Source organism: Cherax quadricarinatus, chromosome 22, assembly GCF_038502225.1.
Source record: "Cherax quadricarinatus isolate ZL_2023a chromosome 22, ASM3850222v1, whole genome shotgun sequence".
NCBI lineage: Eukaryota > Metazoa > Arthropoda > Malacostraca > Decapoda > Parastacidae > Cherax > Cherax quadricarinatus.
In genome coordinates, this window is record NC_091313.1 from 18,096,556 (window position 1) to 18,109,095 (window position 12,540).

Here is a 12,540-nt window from a genome sequence, read left to right on the forward strand (position 1 = left end):
CCAAGTGTTGCACATGTGCCTAATTTATCATCTATCCAACTCCTATCTATCCATCTCTCCCTCAACCCCTACGTCCTCTCGGCCTATCTATCCAGATCCCATCTGTCCAGCATCGTTCTAGACTAATAACAATGGCAGTAGTTTATTGTTCCCATTGAATAATTGCAATATAAATCACCTGGTTTTCCTTTTGTTGACATAAGTGTTCCTCCCTCTGAACCTTCCGCGTTCTCTCTCTCTCTCTCTCTCTCTCTGACCAGTATAAATACATCTAGCTCTTCCTGAGCAAGGATGTTAATTAATACAGTGAAAGCTGTCCATGCACCGCACGGTAACAATATTTTCTAAACACTGTGCACTTTCTTCAAATACAAACACTAGAGAGGTGAACAAGATCCAGTCACCTCAACATCTCATCCTGACCTGATCTGACCACCGGATGTGACCTGATCTGAGCTGAAATGACCGGATGTGACCTGACATAGGCTAAGCCTCAAAGAAAGTGTCCAGATGTTGGAGATCTATCGATGTATCTTTGTCTACCCTGCCTCTTCACTCGCCCTGCGTCTTTATTTGGATGCTCCCTCGGGCCTCTTCAACCATCTGAACGTCCTCCTCTCACTCCTCAACGACCTAAACGCTTCTCCTAAATCTCGTCCACCTGAACACAAATATCTCCCCACGGTCACATTACCTTCCCAGTGTCTCTGAATATCTGAACGCATACTTTATATCTGAATTTCTGAACGCCCCCACGTCTCCACAACAGTGTGAGCGCGTCCCTCACACGTCCCCTACCATGTGAACGCGGCTCCACACCTCCCCTACCGTGTGAACGCGTCTCCACACCTCCCCTACCGTGTGAACGCGTCTCCACACCTCCCCTACCGTGTGAACGCGTCTCCACACCTCCCCTACCGTGTGAACGCGTCTCCACACCTCCCCTACCGTGTGAACGCGTCTCCACACCTCCCCTACCGTGTGAACGCGTCTCCACACCTCCCCTACCGTGTGAACGCGTCTCCACACCTCCCCTACCGTGTGAACGCGTCTCCACACCTCCCCTACTCTTTGAACAGGCTCCCACATAATCCCCAACCACCTGAGCGCAATCCCCACTGAGACCATCTGAACTCGCCTGCTTCCCCATCTCCAGAGACTTTTCTAATCACGTGGCTTAGGAGGGATAAGAAAATTGCAATATACTTTTTTTTAGACAATGGAGAATAAAAGGGGAAAAGCAAATATCAGTGCAAATAAATGTTAAAAACTGTGTTTGGCCATCAAGAATTATTATAATTATTATATTATTATTATTACTTGCTCATGATTTATTATTTCTCTCAACTTTATTATAATTAACAAGTATCTTAGGGCCAGAGGTGAAGGCCAGACACGTCTGGAACAGGACCATTGCAGTCTACCTTTTAATTGTGGCAAAATTATAATCTGTTAATTTGCAATGGCTCGTACGTTGGACTACGTGCGGCCAGCAGTAACAGCTCGGTTGATCAGGCCCTGATCCACCTGGAGGCCTGATTAAGGACTGGGCCGCGGGGGCGTTGACCCCCGGAACACCCTCCAGACAAGTAGGTAGCTGCTGCGAACATTTAGGAACTCTGGCTAGAGATGGAATTCATTTTTTTTATACTAAGAACCAAGGAAATTAGGTAATTTGGAAAAGATACAAAGAGCCTAAATACCTCTAATTTATAAACGAGAAATAATTCTTAGAAAGAAAAATAAAGGTAACTGACGTTACACTCTCTCAAAAGGGGCACCGTGAAGCACTAATGTAATTAAAGTGTATAACTGGATGAAAGGAATAAAAAACAGAATATAAATAAAGCTCGGGGAAAACTCATCCCAAAGGACCGAATACGATCTTATTTCATTATTCTGTTCGTCCTAAACAAAAAAAAATTTCCATTACTTCCATGTAAACAAACTATCTGGATCTGCTAAGGTTATTCCCACGACAAAAAGGATCATAAAAAACACCGTTACTTGCTTCCAGTTCTACTAAAAACCATCCTCCCCCTCCCTCAGTGACGCCCATCGGTGCTAAAAACCTCCGAGCAAGGTCGCTTTCTATACCCTCAGCACGAAAACACAGCGACACGTGCACGCAAAACAGCGACGCGACACTAACAAGGTCAACTGCACGGCAAAATTTTTCCCCACCCTTCTGACGCATTTTACGCTTTCCTTAATCCCCGACCTTCAACTCAGGACAGCAGTGTTCTGAGCTTTCTTCTGCACAGAGAAGTGTAGCGATTTTAATCAGGCTTACTCCTAATCTAGCATTATACACAGAGTTAGCAACATCTAGGGCGTACCACTGAACACGTACTTACGTCGTACTATTTCAAGTGGGTCATTGATCAAGTACCATCTAAAGTGCATCACTGATCCAGGACCATCGGAAGTGTACCAGTGAATTATTACCATCTAAACTATAAAGTAAACGTAGTACTATCCAAAGTGGACCACTTAAATTTCATTCATTTCACAAGACTGATGCCGCTCAGGAGTCAGTCAGCGGGGAGACAGGCTGCGACACGGTCACGCTGACACAAACACTGTGGCAGATATGGTAAACTTTCATGGGGACAAACACCATCCGTCGAAAATGAAAACAAAAACTTGTCTAAGGATGTTTTTCTTACCATAAAACGAGAAGAGAGTTCACTGCCAACAAGCAGCATCTCAGTGTCCTCGGCGGGGTGTCCCGATCCCACTGCCTCCCCTGGTGCTACTGATCTCCCAGCGCCTAAAACTGAGAATTGGTAACTGAATTCCGCATCCGTTTCCATTTTCGGTGTTGCCAAACGAGTGATCGCCTTAAAGTCCCCAGGGAATATTTACAGCTAACAAAGATCAAAATCACAATACCATGGCTGGAACAATTCACAAATAATCCACATTTAAGAGAGGAACCTTAAGACGACGCTTCGGTCCCTTCTGGACCATTGTCAAGTCACAACCGTTATGAACCGTCAGTGGTCCAGGAGAGACCATATCCTCATAAATGTTCGGGTTGTGATTAGAGCTTGATAAATATATACGATTTTACAAACACCAAATCGTAAGAAATATACTGAAGAATGAATACTCTGATTTTTTTTTTTGGACCCTACCAAAAAAAGCTCGTTCAAAAAGCTGCCTACTAAGCATCATGATTCACAAAATCCCAATAACACGATTGCAAACAAACCACGGAACGGGTGTTTGAACCCATGACGAGTGAGTCGTAAAACTCCAGGCTCTCGCACAAGTCTGCAGTTTTTAGGATTCACTCACCAGAGGTTCAAATCCTACCCGTTCCGTGGTTTGTGCACCAAGGTCTCCAGACAATATAAATGTGCGATTTAAAAATCATTTTATTTAAGCAAGACTATTCTGATAGAATATTATCATAAAAGATACTTAAATATTTGATAGTTGTAGTATAAACATCCTACGAATTACAACAATGATACAAAAAGTAATGACAGGTTAATGAATCAAACACCTGTAAAACATCTGTGTATCTTAACTAATGAATAAATAAAGATACCCAGATGTTGCACATTATCTTACTTTTCAGACATATCATAATCACGCGAACCATTGCTCACGAAATCGTAATAACACAATTGGAAACAAACAACGGAACGGGTGGTGTTCGTACCCATCCCACCCCTTCCGTGGTTTCTTCATGGAAAGCTTTGTTTACGTTCGTTCCAGGATAGGATAGTCCCGTCCAGGAAATACTTCGGGAGATGAGCTCTAATTATCTCTCACACTATATAGATTAATACTTCCGCTGAGAGGAAATAGGTATATTTACGTCCCAATAATACACACTCGCCTCTACAGAGGGCACAAGGTGGCGTACTGCTTGAAGGACCGCCATGGAGTTGATGTCGGGGGTCACAGCCCCCCCTAGCGCGGGCCCAGGCCAGTCAGGTTATGCTATCAAAGCTTATACAGGATTCACGAGCACATCGTCATTCACAAATACTTACCCAAGCACGTACATGTATACGTACACATGCAAAGACGTGCAATAAGATCAGAATAAACAGATATCACAATATGCAAAATAACTACAGTGAAAAAACAGTGAAATTCCAAGCGCTTTCGTGAATTCTCATGAAAGCGCCTGGAATTTCACTATTTCTTCGCTGGAGGATGTATAATGAGAACATCCAAGACAAGAGATGCTAAGCCAATGTGATCCTTTTTAAATGTACTGCTGTACATTAACATCCCCATTCAAGGCAGGTGAAATTGCAGAGCTAGAGAATGTACAGAGAACCTTTACTGCACGTATAAGTTCCATCAAACACCTTAACTACTGGGAACGCCTGGAAGCACTTGACTTGTACTCACTAGAGCGCAGGCGAGAGAGACATATCATAATCTACACCTGGAAGATTCTGGAGGGACTGGTCCCTAATATGCACACAGCAATCACTCCATACGAAAGCAAAAGACTTGGCAGGCGATGCAACATACCCCCAGTGAAAAGTAGGGGCGTCACTGGTGCACTAAGAGAAAACACAATAAGTGTCCGGGGCCCAAGACTGTTCAACAGCCTCCCACCAGCAATAAGGGGCATTACGGGAAGACCCCTGGTTGTCTTCAAGAGGGAGCTGGACAGATACCTAAAGACGGTGCCGGATCAGCCGGGCTGTGGTTCGTATGCTGGATTTCGTGCGGCCAGCAGTAACAGCCTCGTTGATCAGGCCCTGATCCACCGGGAGGCCTGGTCGTGGACCGGGCCGCGGGGACGTTGATCCCCGGAATTCCCTCCAGGTAGACTCCAGGTAGGTGGTTATTTTCGCCTGTACAGACGTATGTATGTGCGTATATACATATGCACGTTTATACGTACTTATGCACGTACGAACGAAAGGATTACAAAAAAAAGGTTGAAAAACTCTGTTAACAAACTTCCCAACCCATAGAAAACGTCTGAAAAACTTCACTTCCTCTAATAACACAAGTATCCTTCTCTCTCGGAATGTATGAATCACTTCCACAGAAAACGATGTTCAAAAATGGGTAAAAACCACAGCCGAGTTAGCAGGATAAAAACCGCAGTGCGCTGAAAACCTGTACTAAAGAGCAAGGTCCCTCAAGGGGAGAAAACTACATCAAATACGGTTCTGGCAGAAATCTGTGTAGAGGAGGAAGTTAGTTACTCCTGTAAAGATCACCAGCCATGCCAGGAAAGACAACACGAGTGGGGATAGCACGACTGGGGATAGCACGACTGGGGATAGCACGACTGGGGATAGCACGAGTGGGGGTAGCACAACTGATGATAGCACGACGGGGGATAGCACGACTGGGGATAGCACGACTGGGGATAGCACGACTGGGGATAGCACGACTGGGGGTAGCACAACTGATAGCACGACGGGGGATAGCACGACTGGGGATAGCACGAGTGGGGGTAGCACAACTGATGATAGCACGACTGGGGATGGCACGACTGGGGACAGCACGACTGGGGATAGCATGACTGGGGATAGCATGACTGGGGATAGTGTAACTAAGTAGCAGGACCAGCGAAACCTGTTAGAAGAAAAAGCTATCGGGAGGCTGTAGGAAACGTCGGAAGATGGATGCCTGTGAGGCAAGGGAGTGTGTGTGTGCGTGTGTGTGTGCGTGTGTGTGTGTGTGTGCGTGTGTGTGTGTGTGTGTGTGTGTGTGTGTGTGTGTGTGTGTGTGTGTGTGTGTGTGTGTGTGTGTGTGTGTGTGTGTGTGTGAGAGAGAAAGTGAATGAACCACTCACAGATAAAAAAAAATATGTGAGGGTAAAACTTATAAAGGAATTGAATGTATCTTCTTTCTTCATACATTAAGCTCATTCAAATTCTCTCTCTCTTTTTTTTTTTACACAGGGTTTGACAAGGTTAAGGATCCCAAGCTTTATTGACAGCTATTTACAGGTTAAGGATTCCTAACTTTATTGGAAAGCTAAGAGCTGTTACCTACATCAGCTCATTTGAAAGCATTTTTATTGTTATGAGACATACAAGTAGGGAACAGGATGAAGTTGGAGCCATCTGTGGGCCAGCATTTTCATTTGATCAACTGACTTTATCTCGTTGACATCATTATGCTGTATGAATGTGTTCCATACTCGAGTCATCCTGGGTATGTATGATCTCAGATGGAGTGATGTTCTGGAGAAGGGTACAGCCAGAGTGAAGTTGCTGCTTTCTGCCCGTCTTGTGGCATAAAAGCTTGTTTCACGCTGTCCTCGAAGTGGATCCAAGTGTGGTATTTTGACAATATTGGCCTTGTACATAACAGTAAGGCCACTCACATCCCTCCTATGTTGAAGACTCTGCTGAAATGACAGATCTATCCAGGATGGGTCCAGGCGAGAGATGAGACGTCTTGCTCTGTTCTCTACTCTGTCAAGCAGTCGCAGATGAGAGGGGGGGGGGCAGGCAAACCAAGAAAGTGGAGCATACTCAAGGTGTGAGCGTACTTGTGCCTCGTACAGGATCTTGCAACCCCTACTGTCAAGCAGATGCGAGATACGGCGAAGTGCTGTAAGCTTCCTGGCTGCCTTGTTTGCAAGATTTACAACATGGTTCTTCATGGTTAGTTTGGAGTCAAATTTCACCCCAAGGATATCAACTTCTTCTCCAGGTGCCAACATCCTCCCATTCATCCTTACTACTGCACCAGCATTACCATCATGGTGCCTAGAGACGATCATCATTTGCGTTTTCTCAGGTGCAAATGTTACTTGCCATCTATTTCCCCAAGCTGATATAGCTCTCAGCTGGTGATTGATGTAGCTTAGAGCAGCTGGCATTTCTTCTCTTGGATAAGTGAATGTCAGTGTACAGTCGTCTGCATATGCATGTGATTCTGGGATGAGATGAAGAAGGTCGTTGAAGTAGACATTCCATAACAATGGACCCAGCACGCTTCCTTGTGGAACACTTGCCCCAATAGGATGCCTTGCTGATTCCGTTCCATAGAGGACTACACTTAGAGATCTACCATGAAGGTAATCACTGAGGAAACATAGCGTAGAGCCTGCAATTCCCAGTGCTTGAAGTTTTGCTAAGAGGCCCTGGTGCCACACCCGGTCGAAAGCGCCAGCAATGTCCCGTGCTACCACACAGCTGACTTTGGATTCATCCAGTGACTGGTGCCACTTAGTGGAGAGGTTTAACAACAGATCAGCAACAGAGTAACCTTTCCTGAAGCCATATTGACGATCACAAAGTAGTGAGTGGTAGTCAAAAAACTCTGTCATTTGTCTTGAGATTATTGTCTCAAGGATCTTACCAGTGATTGACAGGAGTGACACTGGTCTGTAGTTGCTGATTTCTGCTCTGCTCTTCTTTTTGTGAACAGGGACTACATTTGCCTCTTTCCATAGAGAGGGCCATTTACACTGTACTAGGCAGTGCTGAAAGATGCGAGTTAGAGATGCTGCTAGCTGGTCTGCACATCTTCTCAACAATCTTGGGCTCAACTTGTCTGGGCCCACAGCCTTTTCTTGGTCAGGCGATTTAAGAAGGAAATGCACCTCCTCCTGCCTTATTGTCACCACTGACAGCTTTGACACAGTTCTTGCAGCTAGCCAAGGAGGGTCCCTTGCTGGATCAGGAACTTGCATTTTGGTAGCAAAGTGTTCAGCAAAGAGGTCCGCCTTCTCTTGACTACTAGTAGAGGTGGTCCCATCCTGTCGATTTAGAGGTGGAATAAGTTCATCAGGCAGATAACCTTGTCTGTCCTTGACCAGGGACCACCAGGTTTTGGAGCCTACCCTACCTGATGCTAACTTTCTTTTAGTGTCAACCTCCCATTTAGCAATGGCCCACTTTTGAACATCACCCATATGCCTACAGGCTTGCATGTGCAAGTTCCTGTTATAGGTGGTAGGATGTCTCTTATACCTTCGCCATGCTTTGTACTTAGCAGTAGCAGCCTCTCTACAATGAAAGCCAAACCAAGGCTGATCTGTAGGCTTCGTCACATATTGCCGGTGAGGAATGTGTTCTTGTTGTAGATTAAGGATGTGTCCAGTGAAGGCTTTCACTTGGTTGTCAACCTCCCCTTGGAGAAGAGCATTCCAGTCGGTGGTGGCGAGCTCAGAGCAAAGGGCTGGCCAATTACCTCTTTCCCATAGCCAGGTTGTGCGTGTGGACTCCTCACCTCGTTCTGTTGGGATCTTAAGTGTGGTAAAAACAGCCTTGTGGTCAGACTATCCAACGTAGCCGAGGGGTTGACAAGTGACTATGCCTTCTGCCAGATCACTCACTACTGGATCAAGGGAGGAGCCAGAGATATGAGTAGGGAAATCAACAAAGTTTCTCATGTCAAACACTGCAAGAAGGTCATCAAAGTCCCTCTGTATAAGGCGCTGGTTGAGATCACCAACAATTATAATATGTTGACAGTTGTGTTGTAGCAGAAGGGAGTCAATATTTTCCATTAGGAAGTTGATAGGGTCTGCATGTTGCCACTGAGGTCTGTACATTGCACATGCTAGTACAGAGGTACTAGTGTTTATACAGAGCTTGAAGAACATCATTTCAAGATGTGTAGGGGTGGCAACATCAATGTGCTGGGCATGAACACTTTTAGAGAAGCACACAGCAACACCTCCTCCTTGCCCTTGCCTGTCTCTTCTCATCCATGAGGTGTAGCCAGCAATTCTTGCAAAATTTTCTGGAGTCCTGTCATCCAAAAATGTATCAACAACAGCTATCATGTCGGGACGTCGAGTGTTCACAAAACTATGTGTGAGCTCTCCAACATTAGTAATGAAACCTCTAATGTTGGCCGACAGGATGCTGATAGACTGGCTCCTCATGATGAAGTGGTCAGCTTGAGGTGGTGGGTGTGTAGGGAATGTAAGGTGCCTGCCCTTGAGAGAGGTAGGGTACTGAGGCAGCTGCAGGGATGTAGGTCTGAGGTCTTGTATAAGGCACAATCCCACCTGCTGGGCTGGGATAGGAGTAGCTAAGTGGGTGACGTGTGAGAGTGTTCACTAATTCAGAGATCCTGCTTGTTTGTTCTGAGAACAGGTCTCTAAACAGGTGGCCCTGTCTGTCAAGTTCCTTTTTCTTCCGACACTGGTCCTCCTGATGTCCTTTCTTGTAGCAGTAATTACACCTGGTATCTTGCAGGCAGTTGTTGGCAGTGTGCCCCTTCCGGTGACAGCGAGAGCACAGCCTAGGTGCCTGGGAGGGTGGACGTGGATTTGTTGCACCTCCTGTGTTTTGCAGATTTGTCCTCAGATTCTGCCGCTGGAACTGTGTTAGTGGAGGGCGAGACGGCTGTAGATGTCTTCCTCCTCCACGTCCTCTTCCACGTCCTGTGCCCCGTCCTCTACCAGTTCTGACAGATGTGTCCCTGCTGTTCGTACTTTGGCGCAGTAGGTGATCAGGTGCAGTGATAGTTTCCTGATCATTAACTGCACCAATCCCTGGTAGAGAAACTCCTGGCTCAGAACTTGCTGATGAAGCACTGCTACCAGATTCTGGAATAGTGTCGGCAGGTGTGCTGACAGGTGTAGGATCAGAGATGGTATGTGCACTGTCAAGTGGACTGGCAGTGGCTGAAGCAGAGATGTCAGGTGTAGGAGAATTAACAGATCCAAGGCTTCCCTCGTTGCTGGGAAGAGGATTTGTTCCCTCTGTGGTGGTCAGAGGAATTGTGTTAGAATTCCCAAAGGTAGTGTTTTGAACTCTGTCAGTCTGTGGGACCTTAGCGATGCCAGAATTCCACCAGTTGTTTACCCCCGAGTTAAGCTCAGTGTGGGACTTCCAGTCTTTGTCAATAGTGTCACCATCAGCTGAGCAGCTTACGTCACTTGATGTAGGCTTGCACTGACCTTCTACAATAGCTTGTAGGTTATCTAATGATTTGAGGAGCTCATGAAGTGCTTCCCTGTGATGGATTATCTTAGCTGCAACTTTACAACACAGCCCAAGAGGGCAGTCTTGATCTTTGGATTGAAGTCCCTGAAGGACTTCTGAACCTTCCTCCTGTATCTCCAGTCTTGTATCCACATATACCACAGGATTATGGATATCCTTCAATTTTCTGAAATTTTCAACCTGGCTGCAACAAAATTCTTCTTCTGGAATGCAATCTGTGTGGCAGTAGTTGGAACAAGTAGGTTCCTTACATCTAAGAAGAATTTTGTCCCTTGTGGTATACCCACAAACACTGCAGTAACTACTGGGACAATAGCCAGATAGCGTAGATATTCTTGCTATTTTGCGGTGTGAAGTCATCCCAGAGGAGGCTTGTAGGTTTGCAATGAAGTTCACAGGAGAGAGAGGGTGGGTGGTGGTATCGTGGGTGGGGTATCTCTCTCTCTCTCTCTCTCTCTCTCTCTCTCTCTCTCTCTCTCTCTCTCTCTCTCTCTCCCCAACTAGCTTCTTTTATTTACATATCCAGATACTACAAACAAGTAAGCTAAGAGTTTGTGTTAGAAGCCAAGACTTGATTCTTAACCTTCTTCTTGATACTTTACAAATAAACTACCCAGTACAAAAGTTACAGTATAGAAAGATGTGTAATCGACAATTTGGAGACGTCAGGGATTAAGGTATCCTGGGCAAGGAATATTCAATATCCTAAACCGGTGGAAATATCTAATCTTAGTTATTTTCCCCTTCACTATCCTTGACTGGTACACATAGATGACACATGATAGTCCTTACTCATGACAGAATTAGATATTTCTCAGCAGATAGTCTCTCGGTGTGGATTTACTAGCCCACAGCTATCTGTGTTTCCCATGTTCTCATTCCCCTTCCAGCTCTCATACCCTCACCTCTCACGCACCCTTATCTCTCAATTTCGCCCTCATGTCTCATTCTCCCACCTCTAATCTTGGCCCTCATATCTCTCACTCTCTCTCTCTCTCTCTCTCTCTCTCTCTCTCTCTCTCTCTCTCTCTCTCTCTCTCTCTCTCCAACTTACCATCCACTTGAGGCAGTTGAGACATCCCATCTGAGCCGCGGCGTGGATGGGTGCCATGCCATCCTTGGCCCTGAGGTCGAGACGACCCCCTGCGGTGCTAACCAGATACTGAAGCACATCCAGATGGCCCTCTTGAGCAGCCAAATACACGGGTGTCACCGAGTTGTCCATCTGTGAGTTGGCACTGCAGCAGGGAGAGAAAAAAACAGTACTTGGTTAGACTCAGGTTATACGTCTAAAAGGTGCCCATTATGGCACTGCAATAGGGGGGAAATTTAAATGGTATGTGTTTACAAGGTGCCATTTTAGCAATGTAATCAGAGAAAATTACCTGGTTGGACTCTGTTACAAATAACGCGATTTCTAATAATGATAGAGATCTCCAGTGAATACTAGAAAGGACTGCCCTTCTAGCATCCAGCCTGTTACTGGGTTTTTGTAACAAGTAGTCAGTATCCTCACCTGGGTGATCACACCCAGGTGAGGTGTGATCACCCCCCCCCCCCCGATCACGTGACTCTCCGTGGACTGCTGCTGCCCAGCAACACAGAGAAGCCGGCAGGGAAACAAGCGGAACTGGTAATTAGACAATGTTGTCAGCTACTCAACACTCGAACTATGAGCACTGAATAATATATATAAATGTTACATCCTACCTAATAATATAACTAAGTCAAGTAATAATATAAAGCAATATATTTACGATTTAGCTAATATTGCAAATATAAGCAATATAGAATTATATGAACAGGTAATATACATTATATACATTGTGACCCGTTCAGGGGTCGCAATAGACTCTGTATGTTAATTAGGTACCAAATGGGAGGAGGAATTAATTATAGGGGGATGAAATGCGTATTTGATTATCCTGAGGTAAAAACGGAACTTAAAAGAGGTTCGTTAAATTTATCATAAGATCGTTGGTGCTAAATACACTAAACGCACTGTAAACACATTGTAAATCCTCTCTGTACTGTAAATGCACTATAAATTATAAAGACTTTGTAAATGCACTGTAAATGAGATAAAAATATTGTAAATGCAATGTAAATGAGACAAAGACGTTGTAACAGCACTCTAAATTAGATAAATACATTGTAAATGAACTATAAATTCAGTCAATAAATTGTAAATGCACTGTAAACGAGATAAAGACATTGTAAATGAGCTGTAAATGAAACACATTGCAAATGTAATGAAAATGAGCTATATACATTGTAAATGCACTGAACACATTTATAAATTCATATTATAAATTTATTAAACACGTTGCAAACGTACTAAGAACATTGTAAACGTACTAAGAACATTGTAAACGTACTAAGAACATTGTAAACGTACTAAGAACATTGTAAACGTACTAAGAACATTGTAAACGCGCCGTAAACCTAATAAATACATTGTAAACACACTGTAAACTCAGCATATAGTTATCGATTTGAACAGTTTTCATTTTACGTAAACTAACAAATCCAAAATTTGAGTTTTTCACTCAAAAAATTATTATCTAGTTATGAGGGCAGTGACATCAAGGTCTGTCTTTTTTAACATTATTTTATTACAAATTTATTT

The 12,540-nt window shown here is 44.6% G+C and overlaps 1 protein-coding gene across 9 annotated transcripts in view; it reads right to left on the bottom strand.

The window, feature by feature from the left end:
- f (espin protein forked) overlaps positions 1 to 12,540 on the bottom strand; it is a 638,438-nt gene that overhangs the window by 139,684 nt on the left and 486,214 nt on the right. For all 9 annotated transcript variants that reach the window (XM_053778210.2, XM_053778207.2, XM_053778212.2 and 6 more), the window contains one exon: positions 10,966 to 11,149. In XM_053778210.2, the coding sequence (XP_053634185.2) occupies positions 10,966 to 11,149 (184 nt within the window). The remainder of the gene's footprint in view (positions 1 to 10,965; positions 11,150 to 12,540) is intronic.